The sequence below is a fragment of the Myotis myotis genome, unplaced genomic scaffold, assembly GCF_014108235.1.
Source record: "Myotis myotis isolate mMyoMyo1 unplaced genomic scaffold, mMyoMyo1.p scaffold_m19_p_26, whole genome shotgun sequence".
NCBI lineage: Eukaryota > Metazoa > Chordata > Mammalia > Chiroptera > Vespertilionidae > Myotis > Myotis myotis.
The window spans coordinates 13,057-32,647 of NW_023416331.1; the positions used below are offsets into that span (position 1 = coordinate 13,057).

Below are 19,591 nucleotides of genomic sequence, written 5' to 3' on the forward strand. Positions count from 1 at the left end.
TGCATTACTGTTGAACACAGACAATGGAGTGGTGAAGGCTTGAGATAGGGTGGGAACTGGATAGAGTGGGTAAAGGGGAAGGAAAAGGGGTAGATCTGTAATAGTCTCAAGAATAAAGATTAAAAAAATATCTTTGTAAAGACATCTTGATTTCAAAGAAATGCAGTTGAATACTATGTCTAATGTATGTGACAGTTTTTACTACTATTACTTTTTTGTAAATTAATTTTTATTGTTGACACTATTTGGAATGCCCCATTTCTCTGCCTTTGCCAAACTTCACCTATACATTCGCCTCCTTTCCCTATGGCTATCAGCATGTGTCTATATGTAGAGTATATATATTTTAGACCTGTAGCATGGAGGCATGGAACAGACTGACATACCTTCATATGGAGCCAGGGGGAAAAGAAAAGAACTGATATAATTATTAGAGGCCTGATGCACAAAATTCATAGAAGAGTAGGCCTTCCTTCCCCAGCTTCCCTCTGGCACCAGGAACCTGGGCTTCCCTCACAGAGAGAGGCCCCACCTAGGGAGGCCTCGCCCACCTACCACAGCCCACCATTTGGTGGCCTGGGCCTCTCTCTATGGTGCAATGGTGGAGCCCGCAGATTGATTGTTCCACTGGCCGGTGGCCTGGGCCTCCTCTGAGGGGTGATCATGGGGCGATGGCTGACCCCCAACCAATCTCATTACACCCACCTTGGCTGGCCTGGTGCCAGTGGGTGTCATAGTGTGGTCCAGGATGGTGATCTGGGTGGTCATCCAGATGGTCATTCCGCTGGTCGATTTGCATATTACACTTTTATTATATAGGATATACATAGCCCATGGACACGAACAATAGGGTAGTGAAGACTTGGGGAAAGACAGGGGCAGGGATGAGGGGAGTCGATGCAGGGGGAAGAATGGGAGATATCTGCAATACTATCAACAATAAAATATATATTTTAAAATAATAAAGCACATATGTTTTTGTCTAATCCCTTCACCTTAATTTATTCAATCTCTCTCTCTCCCCACTCTCATCTGATATCTTTCTGTTCCATGTATCCATTCTACTGTTTCTATTTTGTTTGTCAGGTTATTTTGCTCACTAGGTTCCACATATAAGAGAGATCATATGATATTTGCCTTTCTCTGACAGGCTTATTTTATTTGCATAATAATCTCCAGGTCCAACTGCTATGGATATCTTTTTTGGGGATGTTTGCCTTTATTCACTTCTTCATCTCTGTTTTTTATTTTTAATTTTAATGCTGACTTTTTGACCACCTTTGTAGTATTAGAGTGTGTGATTTTATTCTTTTTCTATAAAAGGTAAAGGCATAGTAGAAAACCAGTGTTTGACAATGTTTAACCAGAGGAATGATTGCAGCTCCTCTCATGGTGTCATTTTGAATCCCAGATCTCTTGGAAACAAACGTTGCATGGAATTAGAGCAACATTTCCTCTGATTGGTGAGGGGCCTTGTGGTTCCAGTCTCAAAAACGTGTTATCAGTTAGGACCCCAGAAAAAAATATTGAAGTATTATTGAAATTTTTGTCTTCCTCCCTTTTTGACGTTTTACACCCACTTAGAATGAATTTTTTTCTTTATTTATTTTATTTAATCAATAAACATGAGGAAGAAAACGACAACTCTTGTTGATGTATTTCCCTCTGTACCTAGTCATGGTTTCCTCTGTTACATATACCTTGGTCTTCAATGATAAATCAATGGCTCAATGTCCATCTTCCTCAACTCAGTTTATCTTTATTGTTGAAAGTATTCCAGATGTTCTCCTTTTATTTGCCCATTGATCCCCTCCACCCCACACTCACCTATCCCAAGACTTCACCACACTATTGTCTGTGACCCTGGGCTATGCATATATACATATAAATTCCCTGGTAAATCTCTCCCCACCCACCTATCCCTGCCTTCCTTCTGAGATTCATCAGTCTGTTCCATGCGTCTACGTCTCTAGATCCATTTTATCAGTTTACGTAGACACTTCACCAAAGTTGACATACACATGGACAGGAGATATATGAAAAAAAATGCTCAAAGGCACTAGTCATCAGAAAGATGCAAATTAAAATGACAAGGAGCTGTCACCTCATACCTGTCAGATTGGCTATCATAAGCAAATCAACAAATGACAAGTGCTAGTGGGAATGTTGAAAAACAGAAACCTAGTAGGAATGCAGACTGGTGCAGCCACTATGAAAAACATTATGGAGTTTCCTCAACAACTTAATATGGAACTGCCATTTACCCAGTGATCCCATTTCTAGGACTATATCTTAAGAAATCCAAAACACCAATCAGAAAGAATGCATGCACCCCTATGCTCATAGCAGCGCAATTAACAATGGCTAAAATCTGGAAACAGCCCAAGTGCCCTCAGTAGATGAGTGGATAAAAAGACCATGGTACACTTATAGCATGGAATTCTATTCAGCTGCAAAAAAGGATCTCTTACCCTTTGAGACAGTATGAAGGGACATGGAGAGTATCATGCTAAGCAAAATAAGTCAGTCAGAGAAAGACAAGTATCGCATGACTTCACTCATATATAGGATTTAATGAATGAAATAAACTAATGAACAAAAATAGATCCCTTATTTTTTCTTTGATTCATGCAGTTATTGAAACCTATGCGAATATGTCCTTTGTGACAAAGGTTATTATTCACATACCTTTGAAGTACTGGCGTTTTCAGTGTGGCTGATATGTCAGTTTTGTCCAAGACATGCTCAAATCCTGCAACTTAGAAGTCACTTCAGAGACGTTTAATACATTGCTTTTCTTCTTTCCATTGGATTTAATTAATAAAAGCTTAAGTATAGGCAGGGGTTGCAGTGGAAACCAAAATAAAACAAGATTATGTACATTGTTTGAAATTGATGTCAAAGCTGATGCCCAGTGTATAACTATGTATAACCTCCAGAAAATAAATGGTTGTATATACTTTAACTCGGTGACTTTGTCTAATTTATACAAATTTGCTACTCTGATACCTGAATTGACTGAATATATATATATTTAGCAACAATCACAGAACCTACTTAATCTTACCAACTGAATAATGAAAACCTCAAAAATTATTGAGACCTAATATTTTTAAATTTATTTCTCATGAACTAAAATGACTCATTTTATCCCCTCTTTACTTTTCTCTCATATTCTTGACAAAAGTGACCATACAGACACCGTGTGTGTGCACATGCTCCTTCCCATAACATGTGTGCACATGTTGATCTGCATTCTAATCATTTTAATTTTAAATGTAAACTTTTGAATAAAATTTAATTTTCTTTGTTTTTGTTTCCTTGGCATTTACATGGATCTTTCCTTTATATTTTGCAGGTGATCTTCGGAAAAAATTTGGTAAATATCACTACCCTTCACTCCTATAACTCTTTAAGTACCTGCCAACATCCCTGCCTTTTATCTAGAGGCCATCCACAGGCTTACCCTTCTTCCCTTCTCTCTCCAATATTTTGGATTTGGTCTTCACCCATGTGAATATCTCCATTTCTTTTGCCTGATATTTCATCCTTTCCCATTCCTTCTTTACGGTAAACATTAGCTTCTTATATATCTGTAGATTTGTCATAGTTTCATTATTAATTTTGTAGTGATGAAGGGGATTAAATTGAAGTCGAATGTCTTTAATTGTATGAATGTTTTCTGAAATTCAGCTGTGACATCCTTTGAAGTTCAAGGGGACACTTTCTTTATTGTTATTTCAAAATCTATGTAAATTCAGATGTTATTTCTTGGTGTAGTATGTATTTTCATGTAAACTCTTTTATTCTATTTGATCATATTATTCAATTCTTCCCAAATATACAAAAATTTATACAATACTTTTGGCCATTTTTTCTTTCTATCACAATAATTTTCTTTCTTCATTTTTTCTCTTTTTTTGGTCATTTTCATTGACACAATTATTAACTATGTTCATTGGAATTCTTCTTAATGCTTTTAGAATGACTTCACAACTTAAGGGAAGGTCATTGATAATCTATTTCTCAACTGTGAAATTTTATGTTAGTGATATAAGAAGAACTTATCCTACCATAATCCTGAAGGAATTTTTAATAAAACACTAATTAGAAATTTATAGTTTTACCAAATCTATTCTAGTGATATATTCTAATTACATTTTTGTTTTTAGGGGAAATGGAATTTATCAATAAATCCTCACAGTTTGTATTAGGCTACAAATGGCTACTACTACAATAACACATTTGCAAAGATGGGTCCTTTCCTATGTGTTTCCTCAACACTTTTAAGTGTCTATCTTGGATATATGCACATGTTTGTATTTTATTCTGAAAACGGTGAAGGGCCAATGAAAGCCCAATGAGAGATGTTGTTTAACCCAGAGGAATTCCTATCTACCTCCTCTCATGGTGTCATTTTGAATCTTGGGTCCTTTGGCACCAAAGTGTGTATATAGGCAAAACTACATAAACTATGATTGCTGAGGTAAACTTTGTACCATATGGTTTCAATTCTCATAAATATGTGTCATTTTGAACCCCATAGAGCACTAAGAATTGTTTCAGATTTTTGTTCTTCTTCCTTCCTGACACTGTACTCTCATTTGGAATGATTTGGTGTTTTCTCCCTTTTATTTTTCCATTAGTGGGAAGAGGAGAAAGGTTTGCCTATAAACATTTTACTGTGTACCAGCCACGGTTTCATTATTTCTTCTATCTTTGTCTTCAACTCTTAACATCTTCCTCAGAACCACTATACAGTCCATGTATACGATTTTGTCATCAGAGAATTGGGCGGATTGCCTTTCTCCTTTGCTAGTGAGAGTGGGGCTCTTGGTGCCACTGGAATAAGCAGCTCTGGAGTCCCCAGTGGGAAAAGCAGATGTAGTAGAAAGCTTTATTTGGATGGAATTAGTCCCACTTCCCTTAGGCCAGTCCTGGAAAAGGTGCAGCTGGGGATTCAGCAGAGCTAAAAGCAAAGCCAGAGCTCAGAGTTTCCCTTCCATGGTGGAGCTGGGTCCGATGTAGCATCAGGCTAGCTCCAGTCTATCAGTCCATTGCATGTGTGGTCTTCATGGCTGTGGGCCATGTGGGCGACTGCGAAGTGTGAGCGCCCCATATGCCAGGAGTCAGGTGTGAGCAGCAAGAGTACAGGAGAAGAGATAGGAACTCATTTGTTAAGGAGCTGAAATATAAAATATTCCTGAGCTGCAGTGGCCACGCCTATTCTGGCCAATGATTTATTTCCAGCTGTGACTGTCAGATCTTCCCTATGCCACCCAGACTTTTTGGGCATGACTATATTATCCAGCCTTCAGAACTGGGTAAAATACAATATCAATCTGTCCTGTTAATCTTTCCACTGAAGTCTCCTTCTTCATTATTCATTCAATTTACTTGATTTTATTTCTGTGATTTCTCCTGTTGATGCAAACATTTGTGTCAACTAAATTTTATTACTGATCTGTCTCTAAAGGATGGGCATTTGCAAAGTTTCTAAAGTGTCCATCTGCTTCAACATATGATCAGTCTTTCCATTTATATCCACATTCACCTTCACTTGATATTTAAATCTTTTCATTTCATGTGATTTAATTAAGAAGTATATATTTAAGCACTAATGAAAGTTGTTTATACATATTTCTTAACAGACAATTTGTTTTAGCTAGCAAACCAAATGATAATAGCTCAAGTAATGTAACAATAGACTAAGAACATTTTTGAAAGGTAACCATCACAATATATATTCCAATATTTTAAATTCAGGAAATAAATTTAATAACTTTTAGAAGGGGGGGAAACAATACTCTCTGGATATAAGTGAATTCCCATTCACTTTATATGTGAGTGTCTGTGTGCCATGTGTGTGTTTATCTACACTGAAATAGACATATTTAGAATAAAAATATCATTAATTGGTCGATTGTGCACATAGCTTATTCTTCCATTGCCTTTGTACACATTACCTATATACTCACAAGTATACAAATATTTACAAGGGAATAATTTTATATACAACCACATCACCTGTGTTTTTCCTTTTGCTTTTTGATTAACCCAATTTTAATACTACTAAACTGCAATCTTTGTTAATATGTGATGGAGCATCTTATATCAATTGGAATGTTCACTGATTATATATTTCTCAAGATTCAAAATTCCCCCTGAAAGTCTGGGAAATCAATTACCTTGGAATGATCTACAAGATTTTTTTCTACTACACAACTATAAGTGTTAGAGCTTTAACACATTCTTGGGAATGCCATTATTTTCATGATCATTTTAATTTTAAAGGGACTACATTTCAGGAATTTATCAATTTAATATGTATAAATGGCTTTGTATGATTGCTGCTACGTGCACAATTTTGAACAGATGGTTCCTTTACTCTTTTCTTTCTTGTCTCTTTCTTCATCCTGATATTTACATTGATCTCCTCATTTTGTTTTTCAGAAAGACCAATGGAATGTATTGGTAAATATTCTAAAACCATTATTCTCAATCCTCTTTAAATGACCAGTACTTTGTTTCCTTAAAATTCCCTGCCTTTTACACTGTCGGCCTTTCTCTGACTTACTCTTCTTCTAGATTTCTACCTTCCCCTTCACAATCAATTGGTTATGGGTTTCTCCCACAATTAGGTCCTTCCATTTCAATTTCCCAGCCTTCCATTTTTTTCTATTTCCTCTTTTCTTTTTTATTCCATACCATTTTTTCCTTATCACCATTGGATATTTCTGTTTACTCAATTTGTTACGGTTTTCCTGAGAAGTTGAGAAGATGAAGGGCATTAGGTCGATAAGCATATGGCTTGCATTTTATTTATCTTCCCGGGACACATTGAAAGATTGCACCACTCACCTCTATACTGGAGTACTCATTACCATACTGTTGATAGTTTCTTAACCTTAAGGGTTGTAAATAATCTAAACTTTTAGAGCATATTTTACTATTCATTGTTTTTCAAAGCCTGTGTAAATTCTGCTATCATTCCTTGATCAAGTATGAACTTAAAGCTTGTTATTTTCCTACCCTTGGGCACATTGCCATGTAATTGCAATGTACAAACATTGCCCCTGATTATTCTTGGAAGATTTTTTCCAAACATAGTAACTGCAATTATGGTTTTGCCTTTTCAATGATACAACTATCATTTTGGAAAACTAATTTCTGATTAATATTTACAGAAGGATTTCACTTGTGAGGAAGAAAACGGCAATTTAATCTCTAAAACAATAATGTCACTTAACTTTTCCTCCTCTATTATTATTCTTTCTTTATTGTTGACACTATTACAGATGTCATCTTAATATACATTTTTGTACACCTATTCATAGTCTTTTCTGCACCTTGTAATGCCCTTTTCAACTAGCAATGGTCATCAACTCAAAACCAACATATCCGTATTTTTACATAATTATTCCTAATATTTAATAACCTTTCAAATTGAAGGTTGCCCTTTTCCTTTAATATTCAATAATAACTTTGTATTGTTTGTTTGAATTGTTTGTTTCATCACCTTTGCAGACATTCCTTTTGCCACAAGTAAATTTTAACTTTCATACACCTTCCTATATTGTTATACTCAGTGAGACTGATGTCAAAATTGTCCACGATATGGCTATGTCAACTCATTTACACAACTGATGGTCATGTGATATTTCCTTTCTCTCTTTCCTTTCATGGAGTTTAATTTAAAAGTTTTTTATTTAGCTGGTAATTAAAATAGAAATTCACATAACGGAAGGTTGATAAGAACGTTGCAATTAGAGAGTTCTAGGAATATAACCCTTCTGTACTTCTACAGGTATTGGTTCAAGATCCTCTAGTTTATAGTTTGTGGCTACTGTATACAACAGAGCTGCTGTAAAAACTACAATTGACTACACACATTAATTAAACCAAAAAACTTACAAATTGTACATAACTATATATATATAAAGCCAGAGACCGGAACGCCATAACGACAAGAACGACCGTTCGCTATGACGCCCACTGTGGCCAGCGAACCTGCCCAATCGGGGGGTGGGGCAGGCCAACCTCCTGTAACCTCTCCCCCTCCATCCCAGCCCTTGATGGGCCACCATCACCCCCATCGATCTGCAGCTCCTCCCTCCACTCAACCCCACTCCAGAGTGGCTCCCCCACCTCAGTCAGTATCAGCACCAGTCAACCAACAGCCTGCGGCCCCTCCCCCAGGCCACTGGCTCCCAATCGGCCCTCCCACCTCATTCAGGGGTGGGACCAGCTGGCCCACTGACCACAGCCCCTTCCTATGGCCAGCCCCCAGCACCCCAATTGACCTGCAGACCCTCCCCCAAGCCATCTATGCCCCCGATTGCCCCCCCTATCCCATTCATAGGTGGGGCCAGCAGGCCCAGTGTCCACAGCCCTTCTGCATGGCTGTCCCCACACACAGTCGGCTGCCCTACCCCACTCAGGGGTAGGGCCCACCAGTCAATTGCCTGAGGCCCCTCCCCCCAGCTGGCCCAGCACTGACCTGCCCTGATTGGAGGCTGGCCAGACCCCACCCATGCACAAATTCATGCACTGGGCCTCTAACTGAATGATAAAATCCTAACTAATGTCAAAAGGGATAAGAAATACTTTACAAGGCAACCTTGAGAGTTATTATTTGCATGCTTTTTTTATTTCAGTTAATTACTTTTTTGATCATTGCCATTTTGAAAAGAGTACTCCCTGGAAAATACTGAGCTCTCAACCAATATTTGTGCAAATGTGTGTGTGATTTGGTGTGTGCCTATAGGTAATGTTGTGCATGTGTGTTTACTCGCAGCCAGATGAGATTAATTTTAAATTGAAATTCAAGTTTTATTCCTATCTCATCTACACAATTTTTACATTGATCTCTCTATTTTGTTTTCCAGAAAAACCTGTGGAAAAAATTGGTAAATGTTTTATGAAATGCTTACTCCGAACCCCAATAAAATGACTGGTGTTGTAAGGCCTTTATATTCCCTTTTATTAATCCACGTGCTACCAATTGTCTTTCTGTTTGACCTTTACTTCTACAATTAATTTGCTAAGTTCTTCTGTCATGTTATGTCTCTCCAGTTTAATTTTCTAAACTTCATATATTTCCATTTACTTTTTATGTATTTTATGCCATTTCAATTTTCTAGGCTTCCATTTTTTTTCTATTTACTTTTTTTTATTCAATACCATATTTTCATTATCACCATTGGATATTTATGTGCACCCAACTTGCTACAGTTTCCCTGAGAAGTTGGCAAGATGAAGGGCACTAGGTTGATAGGCACATCATTTGCATTTTATTTCCTTTTCCTGAACACATTCAAAATTGTACTACTGTCAGCCATCCATCCTGGAGCGCCCTTTACTATACCACTGGTATTGTCCTAACCTTAAGGGATGCAAATAATTCTAAAATTTCTGAGTAAAGTTTGACCATATACTGTTTTCCAAAGCCTGTGTACATTTTGTTATCATTCCATGGTTCAGGCCTATTATTTTCCCTGCCCTTGGACACATTGTCCAAATGATTGCAATGTATAAACATTGCCCATGATTATTCTCAGAAGATTTCTTTCCAACCATAGTAACTGTTCTTATGGTTTTGCATTTTCAATGAAACAATTTTCATTTTGGGAAATTAATTTCTGGTTAATATTTATAGAAGCTTTTACAAGTCAGAAAATGTTAAATTATATATGCCCTCAATTCTCAATTTTTTTATTTGAAAGATATGGCCATTAAAAAACTAGAATGCTGCCAAAGCATTAACTTACAATGGAAATAAAACTGAGAACTTTAACATCTCTTTGTAATGACAATTTTTAATGATAGTGATTTTCATATGATTTCATTTCTAGAGTATATTGATTTAATTATATATGAATTAGACTTTAGAAGTCTGTTGCTATAGATAGTGTTTCAGAATGAGATGTACTTTTAGTTTTTTATTTCACTCTCTTTTTACATAGTTCTCTTGTACATGAGTTTGATATTTCATTTTATTCTTAAGTTGGTGGAAGGCCCAATGCAAGATCAATGATACATTGGAGTGGATATATGATTGATATATGGCATATCCACCTCACTGTTTAGAGGCAGTGGTATTGTATGTTATCATTTCCAATCACAGTCTCCTTGGCAACAGGAATGTGTGGAAGTTAAGTAAAGTTTCCCGGCATTTGGGGGATGATCTTTGAACACTGTGAGTCCAATTCTCAGAAATGCATGTTAAGGTGGATGGATGTGCAGAATATCGTGTTGAGTGAAATAAGACAGAAAAAGACACACACCACGTGATTTCCCTTATATGTGGAATCTAAAGAAGAAAATAAAGACACCAACAAAATTGAGGCAGATTCTTAAATACAGAGAACATATTTATGGTTTCCAGAAGGGGGAGGTGAGCATTGGGTGAAAAATATGAAGGCATTACATAGTAAAATTGGTATTTACACAATAGTCTCAGGGATGTAAAGTACAGTATAGGGAGTTCAGTCCATTTTTAAAAATGTGGTCATAAATTTTACGAATTCAAATGAAAGAAGCAAAAAGATCTGATAATATGTATTTTCCATCTTTGTTGTTGAAAGTATTACAAGGTCCTCCATTTATATGATTTATTCCCCCATTAACCAATTCCAGCCTGCTCTGGTTCCCCCTCCCCCAGACCCTCACTACCCCATTGCCTATGTCCACCAGTTAGACACATATGCATACAAGTTTATTGGTTGTTTGATTCCCACCCACTCTCCCTTGGCTTCCCTCTGAGATTCAACAGTCTGTTCATGCTTCTATGTCTCTGGGTCTATTTTTGTTCATCAGTTTATTTAGGTCATTAGATTCCACATATGAGGGAGATCATGTGATACTTATCTTTCTCTGACTGGCTTATTTCAATGAACATAATACTCCCCAGGTCCATCCATGTTGTCGCAAATGATAAGATGTCGAGTAAGACTCCCTCTACGTTCTGTGTGGAGTAGGGTTCGGTATCTGAAAGAGGAGCCGCACAACAAATGAGAGAAAAAGACACGAGATAATTTTGCAATATTGGGGGACCAAGCGGCCAAGTCCCAAAGGACTTCCACCTTGCTCAGGCTGCTCTAATCTTTTATTGATCTGGGATGCACCCATAGCATAGCCCTTAGGCAGGCGACCCCTCATTAACAGGCAGACTAGCCCATCAGCAAGGATTTACATAATAATAAATGGGGGAGTAGTTTCAGCTACCACTGTCTGGACAAACAGAGGTGGCGCCTAGCTCAGACCTTTGCTAGGACTTCAAAGGCACCCAGCCTTCAGGGGGGTTTCAGGGAGTTCTCTGTCTATGCTTCTCAGATAGTGAAGGCAATAAACAGTTTCCCACAATAAGAGTTATTTCCTTTTTATTGCTGTGTAGTATTCCATTGTGTAAATGTGCCACAATTTTTTATTCACTCATCTGCTGATGGGCACTTGGTCTGTTTAGTCAATAATATTTTAAGCCCCAGCTGGTTTGGCTCAGTGGACAGAGCATTGGACTGTGGACTAGAAAATCCCATTTGATTCCAGTCAAGGGCAGATGCTTGGGTTGCAGGCTGGATCCTCAGTTGGGCGCATGCAGGAGGCAGCCAACCAATGATACTCTCTCATCATTGATGTTTCTATCTCTCCCTTTCCCTTCCTCTTTGAAATCTATAAAAGTATATTAAAAAATAAATAAATAAGATGGTGAATCACTATTGACAAATTATTTTTAAAAGTAATAATATTTTAATAACTACATATGGTCCCAGATAAGTACTAGATTTATCAGACATATCACTTTGCAAGTTATATCTATGTCTAATAACTGGGTTGTACACATGAAAATAATGTAATATTATGCATCAACTATAAAAATTGGTAACATATTTTAACACTTTTAAAAAAGAAAAATATATTTTAAAAATATGCATGTGTATTAGGAAGAAGAGACACATATGGAACTTTTTAAATTTTTCTACCTCTTTTTGACATTTGCATTCAGTTGGAATTAATGTTGCTTTATTCCTTCTAATTTTAAGGAAGAAAAAGGCAAGTTAACTTTTTAAAATAATAATATAACTAATTTTTCCCCTTCTAATATTATTTTTTTCTTTATTTTGATACTATTACAGATGTCTCCAAAGGTAAGTCAATATAATCTAAATGTTTGTGTATCTAGTCATGGTCTTATCTGTTACTTGTAACTTCCTCTTCAATTTCCAACGAACATCATCCCAATCCAACATACCCATATTTTCACATCATTATTCCTCCGTGCTTATCTTTCAAACGGAAGGTTGCCATTTTCCTTTGACATTCAATAATAACCATTACTGCTTGTTTTAATTGTTTGTTTTATTATCTACTAGAGGCCGGGTACACGCCCTGGAGCTATCTCCTCTCAAAGCCTTCGCCTCCACCCAGACTCCAGGCTGGTCGGCCGAGAGGTGGGTCCGTTTGCCTGGAGGCTGCGGCGGGACCTACGCCTTTGTGGGTGGTTTGCAGGAGCCTGGCCAGGGGTCCTGCTCGGGCTTGGCGCGGAGTTGCGTGCTGTCACTGTGCATTGGGCAGGGGAGTATTGAGCAGAGCTCAGCCCAGCTGTCAGGGGACCCTAGGTATCTGGGCACGTGAAGGGGGTGGGGGCGTGCTTGGGTAATTCTGACATCACCCCACTTGGTTTTAAATGCAAACACACCTTGGGACATGGACAGGTCTTGAAGGTCTTGTTTCCTTCTGTCTGCTCACATCCAAGTGCCTGGCGCTATGTAAGTGCACATGGTGCGCCTGGGGTTCGGTCACCCCTCTGGTCACTTGGTCGTCGGTTTTTATTTTTTACTACATTCCTTCCGTGTGCAGTGGTCACACTTCATCTGGAGCGGGGCGGGCCCCAGTGACCTGGAGGAAGCCTGGGGAGAGCAGTCACTGCTGGTCGCCCCTGGCGCTGCTGGCGGTGTCCTTTCTTCCTTGTGGAGCATCTAGGAGGGGAAGTGGCTGCATTGCCTGGAGCCAAGTTCCCGGAGGCCAGCAGCACTGTCAGGATTGTGCCCGCAGCGCTGGTCCATTGGTGCCTGTCCTGTCCTCTTGAGACTGAACCTGCAGGACTAAGGGAGCCAGTCCCCAGTTCCAGGCAGCTTCTGCCACTGATTGATTGGAGTCTGAGGGGCGGGAGGAGGGACCAAGAGGTCTGCCTTCCAGCTGCTCGCCAGTCACGGCTCACCAGTCTCTGCTGCCGTGGATTGATTAGCTCCCGCTCTCTCAGGTCCCTCGCCTAGTGTTCCCTCGTCCTTCCGGTCATTTTGGATGTGAGGGCGCCAGGGTTTTTATATAAAGGGTGTCCCAAAATTCACGCAAGAAGTAATTTTGATAGAAAACACAGGTTTATAATTGAAAATTGAACATTTTTATTGATTTATAAAGTATACAGTATAGGGTTATGTATGGAATAGCATATCAGGTAAATGGCCTCCACGGCTTTGCTGGCACATATGCACTCTTTCGTTGAAATTTTCCATGACCGTTTTGCATAAATGTGGCTGAATTTCAATGAGGCTCATTTTCATCTTAATGGCTTGGTTAGTCGACAAAATTGTCACATTTGGGGTTCAGGAAATCCACGAGTGATTTTTGAGAAACAAATGCATCCACAACGTGCCACTGTTTGGTGCGGATTTTGGGCTGGAGACATCATCGGACCATTCTTTTTCAAAAATGCAGCTGCTCAGGCAATAACAAAAAAGTGTGTATGTGCCAGCAAAGCCGTGGAGGCCATTTACCCAATATGCTATTTCATACATAAACCCTATACTGTATACTTTATAAATCAATAAAAAATTTTCAATTTTCAATTATAAACCTGTGTTTTCTATCAAAATTACTTCTTGCGTGAATTTTGGGACACCCTTTATTAGGATATAGATTTTTTTTGAGTCAAGTAAATTTTACTTTTCATATACCTCTACCATATTGTTATACTCCATGAGGCTGATGTCAAAATTTGTCCAAGATATGGTTATGTCAATTCATTTACCCAACTGATTGTCATGTAATATTTCATTTCTCTTTTTCCTTTCATAGAATTTAATTAAAGAGTGTTTTATTTTGTTGGTAGTTAAAATATAAATTCACATAACACAAGGTTGGTATAAATGTTGTAAATAGAGTGGTCTATAATACAATGCTGTTGTCCTTATACAGGTTTTGGTTCAAGATACTCTAACTTACAGCTTGTGGCTACTGCATACAACATAGCTGCTGCAAACAATAACTGACTATACACATTAACTAAACCAAAAACTTACAAATCGTACAGATTGAACAAGAAACTCCTAATGTTAAAATAAGTAAGAAATACTTTAATAGGCAACCTTGGGAATTATTATTTCCATGTTTCTATATTTCATTTAATATGCTCATTTTATCATCATTTTCATTTTGAAAAGAATACTCCCTGAAAAAAAAAAAAAAGAATACTCCCTGGAAAATACTGTGTTTTCAACCACAATTTTGTGCATGTGTGTAATTTTATGTGTGCCAATGTGTGATGTTGTGCACATGTATTTATTTGCAGCCTGACGGGATTAATTTGAAATGAAATGTGCATGGAATTTGACTTTTATTCTTATTTATTTTTACAATTTTTACATTTTATATATATATATATATATATATATATATATATATATATATATATATATATATTTTTTTTTTTTTTTTCAGAAAAACCTGTGGGGATACATGGTAAACATTCTATAAACTTTTTACTCCTAATCCTAACTGTTTACTTACTGTCTCTAGCATTGTCTGCCTTTTTCCTTATATGACATCCACAGGCTCACTTTTTGCTTATGTAATTCTCCAAATTCAGTTCCACCTGTTTATTTTTCTAACTTTCTTCCTTCTCAGTTTATTCTGCTTTCCATCTCATACCTGTACTTCCATATAAATTTTGGTATTTTCTGCTTCCAGAGACTTGCCATGTGTTCACAACAAATCTTGTGAGGTGAAGAAGATTCGGCACATGATTGATTTCCACTCTATATACACTGTCCATAAAATATCGATGAAATTAGGACTCTGCCTTTTCGTTGTTGTTGTTCAAGGGGCCATTTTATGCAAACTTTGAGTAATGGGAGAAGATTCCAAATGTGATGAGCACAGTTCCTTCCTCCATTGCCCTGTCAAACACTGTGTAAACCCTGATGTCATTCTCAAATGGTGTGTGACCTGGAGCCTCACTCTTTCAACTTCCCAGAGATCATATTAGCCAAGTTTTATCATTTATATAAATATTTTTGGACATTTTCCTTCCAACTACATTAAATGTTCTTTATTCTTTCACATTTTTACTCAGCCAATAATTCTGAAAACTGCAGTACCTTTTACATGTTGCAGAAGGATGTTATATCTTAAGGAAAGTTATGTATAGTGTGTCTTTAACTCAGACCTCTCTATGTGGATCACATGAGAAGCTTTTGTCAGAGCATGGTCCAAAAAGACATTTTTCATTGAGCCCTGATAGAATCATTAAAAACTTATCCTCCTCCTTTTATAATGTTACATTTCAATTATATTTTAGTTTAGAGCTAAAATGGAACTTGGGAACAGAACTGTTTATATATATAAGCAGGCTTCATATGATTACTGATACGGACACAGGTATTGGTAGCAGGGTACTTTTCTCTCCAGTGGTCGGCAAACTCATTAGTCAACAGAGCCAAATATCAACAGTATGATAGAAATTTCTTCTGAGAGCCAAATTTTTAAAACTTAAACTATATAGGTAGGTACATTGTTATTAACTTAATTAGGGTACTCCTAAGGCTTAGGAAGAGCCACACTCAAGGGGCCAAAAAGCCGCATCTGGCTTGCGAGCCACAGTTTGCCGACCACGGCTCACATTATTAATTTGCTCTTGCATCACACTTTAAGTACCTGTCTTAGATATGTGTGTCTTTCGGCATTTTAGTCTGAAAAATTGGAAGGCCCAAAGCAAGACCAAAGATTGATATAGTTTATCCCAGAGGAAATTCTACTTGAGGTCTGCCATGCTTTCATTTCCCATCTTATTCCTTTTGCACTAATGGGTATGAAGGTGACACTGGCTCTCATTGGTTAAATGATCTTAGGATTCTTTAGCTTCACTCTTTAGAAATGTGGGTCTCTTTTAATAAAAGAATTAACAATGGAAGCGTTTCAATGTATTGTTCTCTTCTCTTCCTGATATTGTGCCTTCATTATGTTTGAACTTTTTTTTTCTTTCTTTCATTTTTTCAGATAAGGATGAACAGAATAAAGGCAAGTCACATTAATGTATTTCACTTTGCACTTACTCATTTTCATTTGCTTATTTTGCATTTGTTTTCAACTCTCAAAGATCATCTTCCTTACACTAACATACACATGAAATTGTACATCATTTTTTCTTGTTTTGATATGATTTCAACTGAAGTTAGCTAAGTTCATTTCTTAGTTTACCACATTATTATTTCTTTGATGTCCCTGTCCTTACAATTTATGCAAATATTTCACTGCTGTTGGAAATGAAGACTGGTGCAGCCACTGAGGAAAACAGTATGGAGTTTCCTCAAAAAATTAAAAATGGAACTGCCATTGGACCCAGTAATCCCACTTCTAGGAATATATCCCAAGAAACAAGAAACACCAACCAGACAGTACATATACACCCCTATGTTCACAGCAGCACAATTTACAATAGCGAAATTTAGAAATAGCCTAAGTGCCCATCAGCAGATGAATGGATTAGAAAACTGTGGCACATCTACACGATGGAATACTATGCTGCTGTAAAAAAAGAAGGAATTCTTACCATTTGCAACAGCATGGATGGACCTGGAGAGCATTACGCTAAGTGAAATAAGCCAGTAGGAGAAAGATATATATCACATGATCTCAGTCATTTTGGAATATAATGAACAACATAAACTGATGAACAGAAATAGAGCCAGAGAAAAAAATGTTTTAGAATATAATAGAAATAATCCTGTTATTTGCAGATTTTTAATATCTCCTACAACTTTTGTGATATTATATTATGTTAGTACAGTTTTGGTAATATAATAATATTTAAAATCTATTTTTCTTGAAATATTAATGTTTATTGCATATAATATTATTATATTTAAATTTTTTTAATTGTTTTATTGCTTAAAGTATTACAAAGAGTATTATGTATGTTTCCTTTTTTTCCTCCCCTTGACCTTCCCCTGGTGTCCCATACCCCCCAGTGTCTTGTGTCCATTGGTTATGCTTATAAGCATGCATACAAGTCCTTCGGTTGAACTCTTACCCCCCCCCCCCCAACCCTCGCCGGCCTTCCCGCTGTAGGTTGACAGTCTGTTTAATGTTGCTTTGCCTCTGTATCTATTTTTGTTCATCAGTTTATAATGGTCTTAATTATCCATAAATGAGTGAGATCATGTGGTATTTTTCTTTCATTGACTGGCTTATTTCACTCAGCATAATGCTCTCCAGGTCCATCCATGCTGTTGCAAATGGTAAGAATTCCTTCTTTTTTACAGCAGCATAGTATTCCATCATGTAGATGTACCACGGTTTTCTAATCCATTCATCTACTGATGGGCCCTTAAGCTGTTTCTAGATTTTAGCTATTGTGAATTGTGCTGCTATTAACATAGGGGTGCATATATCCTTTCTGATTGGTGTTTCTGTTTTCTTGGGATATATTCCTAGAAGTGGGATCACAGGGTCAAATGGGAGTTCCATTTTTAGTTTTTTGAGGAAACTCCACACTGTCTTCCATAGTGACTGTACCAGTCTGCATTCCCACCAGCAGTGCACGAGTGTCCCTTTTTCTCCGCATCCTCTCCAGCACTTGTCATTTGTTGATTTGTTGATGATAGCCATTCTGACAGGTGTGAGATGGCACCTCGTTGTTTTGATTTGCATTTCTCAGATGATTAGTGACTTTGAGCATGTTTTCATATGTCTCTTGGCTTTCTGAATGTCCTCTTTTGAAAGGTGTCTATTTAGGTCCTTTGCCCATATTTGATTGGATTGTTTATCTTCCTTTTGTTAAGTTGTATGAGTTCCCTATAAATGTTGGAGATTACACCCTTATCACTGATAACATTGGCAAATATGTTCTCCCATGCAGTGGGTTTTCTTGTTGCTTTGTTGATGGGTTCTTTTGCTGTGCAGAAGCTTTTTATTTTGATGTAGTCCCATTTGTTTATTTTCTCTATAATTTCCAATGCGCTAGGAGCTGTATTGGTGAAGAAATTGCTTTGGCTTATGTCTGAGATTTTGTTGCCTTTGGATTGTTCTAGTATTTTTATGGTTTCCCATCTTACATTTAAGTCCTTTATCCATTTCGAGTTTATTTTTGTGTATGGTGTAAGTTGGTGGTCTAGTTTCATTTTTTTTGCATGTATCTGTCCAATTTTCCCAACACCATTTATTGAAGAGACTGTCTTGACTCCATTGTATGTTCTTGCCTCCTTTGTCAAATATTAATTGAGCATATTGGTTCAGGCCGATTTCTGGGCTCTCTATTCTATTCCATTTACCTATATGCCTGAACTTGTGCCAGTACCAGGCAGTTTTGAGAACAGTGGCTTTGTAATACAGCTTGATATCTGGTATTGAGATGCCACCTACTTACTTCTTTCTCAGGATTGCTGCAGCTATTCGGGGTCTTTTTTTATTCTAGATGAATTTTTGGAGAGTTTGTTCTATGTCTGTGAAATATGCAGTTGGTATTTTAATGGGAAGTGCATTGAATTTATAGATTGCTTTGGGTAGTATGGACATTTTAATGATGTTGATTCTACCAATCCAAGAACATGGTATGTTCTTCCATATGTTTATGTCTTCCTCTACCTCTTTTTTCAATGTCCTGTAGTTTTCTGAGTAGAGGTCTTTTACCTCTTTAGTTAAGTTTATTGCTCGGTATCTTAATTTTTTTGGTGTGATGGTAAATGGGATTTCTTTTTAAATCTCTCTTTCTGTAAGTTCACCATTGGTGTATAGAAATGCCATAGATTTCTTTTTTTTAATATATTTTATTGATTTTTTGCAGAGAGGAATGGAGAGGGACAGAGAGTTAGAAACATCAATGAAAGAGAAACATCGATCAGCTGCCTCCTGCACACCTCCCTACTGGGTGAGTGCCTGCAACCAAGGTACATGCCCTTGACCTGAATCGAACCTGGGACCCTTGAGTCCGCAGGTCACAGCTCTATCCACTGAGCCAAATCAGTCAGGGCTGCCACAGATTTCTTGGCATTAATTTAGTATCCTGCTACTTTGCCGAATTCATTTATTATGTCTAATAGTTTTTTGATGCAGTCTTTAGGGTTTTCTATATACAATATCATGTCATCTCTGAATAAGGACAGTTTTACATCTTCTTTTCCAATTTGGATGCCTTTTATTTCTTCTTCTTGTCTAATCGCAATGGCTAATACTTCCAGTACTATGTAGAACAGGAGTGGTGAGAATGGGAATCCCTGTCTTGTTCCTGTTCTTAGGGGAAATAGTTTTAGTTTTTTTTCCATTGAGTATGATGTTGGCTGTGGGCCTGTCATATATGGCTTTTATTATGTTGAGG

General features: G+C 37.4%; 1 protein-coding gene across 4 annotated transcripts in view; it reads left to right on the forward strand.

The window, feature by feature from the left end:
- Window positions 1–6,458: 6,458 nt before the first annotated feature.
- Window positions 6,459–19,591, forward strand: part of LOC118679663 (butyrophilin-like protein 9) — a 34,691-nt gene continuing 21,558 nt past the window's right edge. For 3 of the 4 annotated variants that reach the window (XM_036356673.1, XM_036356675.1, XM_036356676.1), the window contains exons 1-6: window positions 6,459–6,474; window positions 8,889–8,909; window positions 12,135–12,146; window positions 12,372–12,449; window positions 14,719–14,739; window positions 16,276–16,296. In XM_036356673.1, coding sequence (XP_036212566.1) covers window positions 6,462–6,474; window positions 8,889–8,909; window positions 12,135–12,146; window positions 12,372–12,449; window positions 14,719–14,739; window positions 16,276–16,296 — 166 coding nt within the window. In that variant the 5' untranslated portion in view covers window positions 6,459–6,461. The remainder of the gene's footprint in view (window positions 6,475–8,888; window positions 8,910–12,134; window positions 12,147–12,371; window positions 12,450–14,718; window positions 14,740–16,275; window positions 16,297–19,591) is intronic. The other variant, XM_036356674.1, reaches the window with a different exon arrangement.